At 40.4% G+C, this 8,804-nt stretch overlaps 1 protein-coding gene across 1 annotated transcript in view; it reads left to right on the top strand.

Moving 5' to 3' along the window:
• Positions 1-7,844, top strand: part of TPR (translocated promoter region, nuclear basket protein) — a gene marked incomplete at both ends in the record, with an annotated part of 31,815 nt that extends 23,971 nt beyond the window's left edge. The window contains 7 exons of the mRNA XM_010288634.1: positions 211-416; positions 1,197-1,258; positions 2,192-2,400; positions 2,715-2,987; positions 3,789-3,937; positions 4,805-4,888; positions 7,644-7,844. Coding sequence (XP_010286936.1) covers positions 211-416; positions 1,197-1,258; positions 2,192-2,400; positions 2,715-2,987; positions 3,789-3,937; positions 4,805-4,888; positions 7,644-7,844 — 1,184 coding nt within the window. The remainder of the gene's footprint in view (positions 1-210; positions 417-1,196; positions 1,259-2,191; positions 2,401-2,714; positions 2,988-3,788; positions 3,938-4,804; positions 4,889-7,643) is intronic.
• Positions 7,845-8,804: the final 960 nt, after the last annotated feature.

Below are 8,804 nucleotides of genomic sequence, written 5' to 3'. Positions count from 1 at the left end.
TTTTTATCATTTTAATTTATTTTTATTGTAATTAAATAGAAAAATGGCACATGAAAGTTAAAATTACCTCTAAGAGCTCCTCTGATAGCTTAATGCTTTTGAGATTTCAAAATACTTCAGTAACCTATTAAAACAGCCAGGTATCCAGCATGAGGAGACTTAGTACACAGCTTTACAGTGGCAAGACTGAATTCTTTCCTGTTCAATTAGGTACGAAAGAACAGCTAACAAAAGAAAATGAGGAGTGGAAGCAAAAGAGCAGCTCATTAGAAGAGCAGAAGACTGAATTGGAGGTGCGGATGAGTGCACTCAAATCACAGTATGAAGGTCGAATCTGCCGTCTGGAAAGAGAGCTTAGAGAGCAGCAAGAGCGACACCACGAACAGCGAGATGAGCCGCCAGAGTCTACAAACAAGGTACAAAATCCTTTTAGCTAGCTGTGTGAGAGGAGGCAAACAGCTTGCATATCTCATGACTGAACGAGAACAACAGCTGTCAGCACCAGCACCAATGTCCAACTTGGTTTGTTTTTGTGTATATTGTAGTTACTACTCAGGACTGCTTTATATGAAGATGTTTCCTCTAAACATCCTAAATAGCAGATGGAAATTCTTGTCATAGGACCCATGCATTTAAAAAAAAAAAAAAAAAAAAAAGAAAAAACATCATTGAGCCCAACAAAGTGTGTGCTATTCAAGTTCCTCTGTCCCCTGGTTTTGAAAATGTACAAGTTGGCTTCAGTAAGGATTCATAACATAATTTAAAACTTATTTCCTGTCATAGTCAGAATTCCCAGTGCTAACAAGGATCCAGTTATGTCATTCACTGTGAATCAGCCAATGAGCCATTTGTGCTCTGCTCTCTATTTTTGTGTTTATTTCCATGCATTCAGTATAACGGGTTCTAGCTGCTATTGTCTCAGTAGCTTCAGAAAATACTCAAGAAATTACTGAACTGGTTTACCTACTTAGTACCTGTATATATTGTGTATATATACATACATTGTATATATATACATACTTGGTATGATTTGTTTTGGAGAATTTGCAATAATCATGGAGTCTGACTAGGTATGCTAGCAAATGTGTTAGCGAAATGATTGTTAGTAGAGGGATCTGTCTGCTGAAGTATTTCACCAAATCACTTGCTCTGTTTTGTATTTACATGGCACAATACTTCTGTTTCTTACTTAATAGGTCCCAGAACAGCAGAGGCAAATCTCACTCAAGTCTACTCCAGCTTCAGGTGAAAGAGGAATGTGAGTTGAAGGGTTTGGGTTTCTTGCAGATTTTCTGTGGTTGGTGTTTTTTGGTTTTGTCTTCATCTAGTTGCTCTTCTGTTTAGTAAACTACTGGCTTTTCACAATTTTTCTTAAGGAACTTTCAGGGTACTGCATGATGTAATATGTTCCTCCTGTTTTCTTAGCTACATTTTATCAATAAAGCTTTTAAGCCATTAAATTGTCATATTAGCCACAAGGAACGTGGTGTCTGGCAAACGGAAAAGATTTTTAAAATGTTTTCAGACTTCAAGGTTGTTGAAGTTGTGTGGTTTTGATTGTTACCTTTTAACCTTTTTGTTTCTAGCGGGATCTTCCATGTGCAAGAATCTCAAACATGAGAAATGGACTAAATAGGTGACAACTCTAGTAAAAGATAAAATAAGTCAAATGACTGAGCTCTAAAATGGGAGATACTACTGTATTACTAAGTTTAGGTAACAAACTCCCTTTCAGATTTTATGACAGCATCCTTTTGAAAGCAAGGCTTTCAAAAATGCCTCTTAAAATTTGGCTGATCAGTCTCAACCAAGAGATGATGTTGCTCTGTATTGACTGAATCAGCTGGTTTTAATGTAAGCTGTATTACTCACTGTAACAAAGATACAGCACAGCTAATAGTATGAGCGACGCACTGCTCCTTTTGATCTGCTTACAGATTTTTAGTTGATTACCTTTGAAGAAATCTGTCAAACTTCTAAGCTGGACAAAATGCTACTGATGGCATAGTGGGTCTGTCTTTTTTTTCTTTTTTAACTATAAACAAATTTTGGAAGACACTTCATTATGCCCTTGTCAGGCTTTTAAATCTTTAAAATTTAGTATTTCTGGCTATGGTAGTATATTTACATTTGGTATTTTTAAAATCTGCTTTCTGCATTACCATGATGAAACCAATATCCTGTTTTTCAGTGCTAGCACTTCAGATCCACCAACAGCAAATATTAAACCAACTCCTGTTGTGTCAACTCCAAGTAAAGTGACTGCTGCTGCAATAGCTGGAAATAAGTCTACTCCAAGAGCCAGTATCCGTCCAATGGTTACTCCTGCTACAGTCACTAATCCTACCACTACTCCAACAGCCACAGTTATGCCTACAACACAGGTGGAGACTCAGGAAGGTGAGCATTTTAGTATAGTATAAGGATCTACAGTAATTATAAATGATATCTTTGCCTTGAAATCTCTGTAATTATGAGTTTGAAAGTACCTCAGATAGTTGTTTTGTGCCTGCATCTCTTCGATATTGTACTTTTATGACCACTTCTGTTGCAACAAAGTTCACGAAGATGAACTCAACTGAAGGTGGGTATAAGCAATGTTAATTCAATCTGCAAAACATTGAATCTGCTTATTCAGGGCATTCTGAAATGGAGAATGTGAACTGTACAAGATAATATGAAGACAGTTGAACATGCTACTGTTTGTCTTTCAGCGATGCAATCAGAAGGACCTGTGGAGCATGTTCCAGTCTTTGGAAGCACTAGTGGGTCTGTGCGTTCCACCAGTCCTAATGTTCAGACATCTCTCTCTCAGCCCATCTTGACTGTTCAGCAGCAGACACAAGCGACTGCTTTTGTGCAGCCCACTCAGCAAAGTCATCCTCAGATTGAGCCTGCTAATCAGGAGCCATCCCCTACCATTGTAGAAGTTGTACAGAGCTCTCAAATAGAGAGGCCCTCCACTTCTACAGCAGTGTTTGGCACAGGTTGGTTTTATTTTATAGGCCTACCTTTTTGAATTGTTCCTTTTACATAGCTCTATTTGGACCCTTGTCAAACCAGGCCTAACTTCAGCAACAGAATTTGCTGTTTCCCCCGCCCCTTAGTTTACTGCACGTTTTACAAACTTATGAGGCTAGGCTCCTTTCTTGAACCTTCAGAAATGGTACTTCTGAAATGCTGTTGTTGCTGTATTCCTTAAAGTAGAAAATAAACACTCACATGTTTGTTTATCTATTCAGAGCAGCACTGGGGTTTTAAGACGTTAAACCTTGCTTCCTCTGTTTCCATGGTACTGTTGGAGCAAGGTTTATTTTAGGAGTTGCGAGTAAGCTGCTTAAACTGGAATATAAAATATGGACAACTCTTAATGCTACGCAGTTTGGTACACTGTTGCACATCTGTTTGCCCTTACATAGTGTAGATTTTGGTGTAGAACATCTATTCCCCAAAATATGCTTTTGTAAACTGCTTTTTTTGTTTCCCAGCTGATTCTCTGTTAAACTTTCAGGTGTACTTGTCGGAAGCAAAGATGTTGGGAAAAAATACTTTAGTTGTACCCTGAAGCTTACATTTGGGGTGAACGAGGTTGTGAATATAGTCCAGGAGCATAACAAAAGGGGCTGGTGTTTTCATGTCATAGGAAACAACACAAGGTGATTCTATCTGATTCTGTTTGTTATTATTGAATGCAGAAAAAGAGGCAATCTTCCAGAGTAAAATACCAAACGTTTTGATTTTGTTTTGTACATTTGTTGTTCTGAAACTAACTGAGAGGCTGTTTTAAGTTTCAGCTACCCCAAGTTCTTCACTGTCTAAACGTCCACGAGAGGAAGAGGAGGATAACACTGTGGAAAACTCAGACCAAATTTCAGAGGAAACGGTGGATGTACCTCTTCCAAAGAAACTGAGAAGCATACAGAGAGTTGGACCTGAGGTTTGGAAGAACATAAAATGCTACTACTTATTCTGTCCCTTTGGAAGATTTTAATGGGAAGAGCAAGTATATTACGTCAGAACAAGTCAGTTAATTCTTAACGTGACTTTTTAATCTATCAGGGAGGAAGCAATTATGTTGGGGTATCATAAAAGGCAGAGGTTATACCAGTTGCAATGAGTAATGCAAATCTTAGTGAACTGTAGGATGGGAGAGCAAGCACCATATCCTGGCATCGAGGAGGAAGAAGTTAAAACATTTTTCAATGTCGCCTGGAAGGTCATTATCTACAGTTATTCTGGAATAAAATACAGTATACTTGAGGTACCAGAGAAGCAAAGATGAGTTCTATGGAAAAGCTTACAGCAGATGCATGTGAAATGTTGGTGTGAGGGAACTGGGATGTCTTGCAAATAAAGGAGTGAACTTGAGACAACCTCACAGGAGGCAACTCATGAATAATGTGAAGGAAGTCAAAGACATTTTATTAACTCTGTATGAGAGGGATGTTGCATAACAGAAAAGGGCCAGATTGTTTAAGAACGTTATCACTTAATTAGCTGAGAGGATTGAGACGGAATGGGAAACCTTGAGGGTTCTTTTTTTGGTCCTGAAAAGATTTAGAGACACTGAGGTCCACTGGACTGGAATGGGGAAATTTTATTTCTCCAGGGCAGAGAAGTGGGGTGCTAGATAAAAGCCAAGCTAAGAAATAATAGTAAAAGGGGAACAAAAAGTTGCCCATGATCTTTCTGGGAAAAGATAATTTTTTTTTTTTTTTTTAAGTAAAAAAAAAAACCCTCAACCATGTTAAAGAACCAAACTTTGATGTTGTGTTTTAAATGAGAAAAATGTATATTCTTTCAGGAGGAAGTGACAGCAGAAGAGAGCACAGATGGTGAGGTAGAAGCTCAAACATACAATCAAGACTCACAAGACTCAATTGGAGAAGTAAGCATATTTGAAAAGCAAAAATTTTCATTCCAGCAGAAATAGCTATGTTCCCCCCAGCTCTCAGTATTTTTAAAAGTGAAATCTTAAATCAGATCCTGCATGTTTAGACTTGCAATGTTCAAGGATAGATACTCAATTTTTATTGCACTCTACACATACCTGTAGAAGTAACATTCAGAATGTTAATGAATCTTTGCAGTTTTGCATTGTAATTCAATGTGGTGTTTTAGAAATCCTAGTATCCTTAACCCTGGTTTTATATAGTGAAACTGAGATGTCGAGGTTAAATGAGTCAGTCTTGAACTGGAGTTTGAGTTCTTTGCTTACTCCTTTGGAGTACTTCTCTTTGCTTTCTGGCTTTTCTTTTACAGAAAGATTTGACAAATCCTTGAGCAAGCTTAGTGTTAGATGGGTCATGATGTGATAAACAAAGGAAAAAAAAGTTTGTTGTGTTTTAGGTCTGTAAAATGCCCATTGTAGCTGTTTTGGGAAAGCCAACTATAAGTGAAAACCATTAATTTAATCTCCTCCTACTTCAGAAACAAGTAGAAGTTATGGTAATTCTCTAACATGGCAAAACCTCGTGTTTTCTTTAAGCATTGGTGGGTACTGAGTCTCTAGTCAGTCATTTTTTCCCTCATAACATTCACATGTTCAAAAGGTATGATAAACATTTATGTCTCCATTAAGTCCCAGTTGTGTGCTTTCTATTCCACAGGTAACTTTAAATGTTCTTTAATTAACAGTTCTAGTAGTCAGTGTGATTATTTGAATTCTGGTGCTAGACAACTGTTTGCAACATTGAAGTGACATGTTCAGAAAATAAGAGAACCTACTTATGATACCTAAACCAAAAGTCTCGAATGCTACAAAATGTATGCGGTAGAGTCCCAAATATTTGTTTATTTATTTATTTTAAAAGAGGTTGTGGGGGACTCTCCTTCATGCATTTTTTTTCTGAACACTTTCAGTCATACTTGTCAGATTTGGTTCAAATGTTTTGAATATACATAGGTGCTGAATGGAAGGAGAACTATTTGCTAGCTCGGTGTCTGGCTGTCATGTGAATTGTGTTACTGTTCTCCAGACCAAACGAACTCTAAAGCAGCAGCTCAGAGTTCGTGCTTAGAAGAACGATGTTTGTTCCTTGATCCTGGGGAGACTTTTAGTCATCTATAGTTGATTGTCACCAATCAACTGTAGCATTCTCTCTTCTCCTCTCCTGTTAGTTATTAAGAAACAGCGATAACTAGTGTTTCTCTTGTAAGCATCTCAGAGAGTGCCTCTCCAAGTAACCAGGCAGTTGTTCTGGCTGGATGCGAAGTAAGGGCAGAGTGCTGCCACCTCAGCTGTCAACAGTGCTCCATGTCTGTATTTGCTTATTGTGTAGGTGTTGGTGATAGCTCCTTGGTTATCAGAAGTTGGTGGCTAAACATTCAGGCAGCAGATTTTCATGGATATTCATTCAAATAAATCATACATGAATGATAGAATAGTTTGGGTTGGAAAGGACCTTTCAAGGTCACCTAGTCCAACCCCCCTTGCAGTGAGCAGGGACATCTTCAACTAGAGCAGGTTGCTCCGAGCCCCTGTTCAACCTGACCCTGGATGTTTTTAGGGATGGGGCATCGACCACCTCTCTGGGCAATCTGGGCTAGGGTTTCACAACCTCATTGTGAAGAATTTCTTCCTTAGATCTAGTCTAAATCTAGTCTAATGATCTTCCCAGGCACAGAGGTGAGGCTGATAGCTCGGTAGTTCCCATGGTCCTCCTTGCCACCCTTTTTAAAAATGGGTGCAATGTTTCCCTTTTTCCAGTCTTCAGAGACTTCACCTGTCTGCCAGGACTTCTCAAATATGATGGCAAGTGGCTTGGCAACTACATTGGCCCCCGCTCAGGGCTCTGGAGTGCATCTCATCAGGTCCCGTAGACTTGTGCATGTTCAGGTTCCTCAGGTGGTCTCGAACCTGATCTTCTCTTACAGTGGGAGTGACTTTGCTCCTCCAGTCCCCGTCTTGCATCCCCTTGAGAGGTGTGGGAAGAGACGCTGCCAGTGAAGACTGAGGCAAGGAAATCATGGAGTAACCTCAGCCTTCTCCTTATCCGTTATTACCAGTTTGCCAGTCTTGCTTATCGGGGGGATACATTTTCTTTGACCTTCCTTTTCTGGCTGACATACTTGTAGAAGCCCTTATTCTTTGCATGCCTTGCCAAATTCATCTCCAGCTGCACCTTGGCCTTCCTGACCCCATCGCTACAAAACTGGGCAGCGTCCCTGTACTTGTCCCAGGATCCCTGTCCCTGCGTCCACTGCCTGTGCATTTCCTTCTTGCCCTTTAGTTTGACCAGCAAGGTCTTGACTCAGCCATGCTGGCCTCTTGCCTTCCTTACCCAGTTACTTAAACCTGAGGATCGAGAGCTCTTGTGCTCTATGGAAAGCATCCTTAAAGATCTGCCAGCTCTGTTCTGCTCCTTTGTCCTGAGGGCAGTTTCCCAGGGGGTCCTATTGACTAACTACCTGAAGAGCTGGAAGTTTGCTTTCCTAAAATTGGGAGTCCTGACGAATACAGTATCCCTAGTGATGGCCCCTATCCCAATCAGATTTGTTGGTAGAACAGGCCTCCGTTTGATTGAGGTTGAGAGGTAGGAGCTCTTAGAAATACAATGGACACTTTCCTGATGAACATTTTAAAATTGTATACGCCATATTTAATTCTGTTTCCTCTGCTAATTTACCTTTATCTTTTACAGGGTGTTACACAGGGGGAATACACTCCCATGGAGGATAGTGAAGAAACTTCTCAGTCCATCCCAATAGATCTTGGACCTCTTCAGTCAGAACAGCAAAATACTTCTTCATCTCAGGATGGTCAGTCTAAGAGAGACGACGTCATTGTAATTGATAGTGATGATGAAGATGATGATGATGAAGAAAATGAAGGCGAGCAGGAAGTATGTATATCATGAAATTACTCTATTTAGGAATTACTTCATTTATGATTTTGTCTTTGATCCAATGTAAAGCTCACTGTGCAGACCTAATTTAATAATTTTTAAATTTTTTTTTGTACTGTACAAATAGTGTATTTTTGTAGCCTAATGGTTAAAGATACTTGCTTAATTCAGCTTGATTTTTTTTTTTTTAAGTCATAAAATTCCACAGTGCCTCTAGACTACCTCTGACTGTTCAACACAGGAGTTTTTCAACATAAGAGGGTGGTATCCATGAGGAAAGGCTGGTGGCTGCCCCATACCGGACCCAGCCTGGTCCAGCTGGCTCCTCAGTGGCCCTACTGCAGGACACAGTTGAGCTCACCAGTTGATGGAAACATATATAAGAAAAGGCAAAACATTGCACGACAGTGTTAGTGTGGGAAGGGGGTGGGGAGGGAAATGTGAGAAACAATCCTGTGAACACCAAAGTTGGAGAAAAATGAGGGGAAGGAGGTGCTTCAGGCATTGGAACATATATTCCTTGTAGCCCATGGGAGAGACCACAGTGGAACAGGTGTTTCCCTGCAGCCTCTGGAGGGGAGGTGGATATTCCCTGAAGGAAACTGCAGCCCATGGGGGAGTAGGCTCTACTGCCAGGAACTGTGGCCCATGGAGAGGAGCCAATGCAGGAGCAGGTTTATCCTGAAGGATCACAGCCCTTCAGTGGGGATGACCCACTGCTGGAGTAGTTCTTGAAGGACTGCAGTCTGTGGAGAATGACCCACGCTGGAGCACGGGGAGAAATGTGAGGAGGAAGGACTATGAGAAAGAAACTCGTACAGGCTGACCACAGTCTCCCATTCCTTGTCCCTTTTGTCCTGCTTGGGGTGGGGGAAGAGGAGTTGAGAATGAGGGAGTGAAGTTGAGCCTGGGAAGAAGGGGGTGGGTGGAATCACAGAATCATAAAATCTTTGGGTT

Source organism: Phaethon lepturus, unplaced genomic scaffold (genome assembly GCF_000687285.1).
Source record: "Phaethon lepturus isolate BGI_N335 unplaced genomic scaffold, ASM68728v1 scaffold21660, whole genome shotgun sequence".
NCBI classification, from domain to species: domain Eukaryota; kingdom Metazoa; phylum Chordata; class Aves; order Phaethontiformes; family Phaethontidae; genus Phaethon; species Phaethon lepturus.
This window is presented reverse-complemented; position numbering and strand designations above follow the sequence as displayed.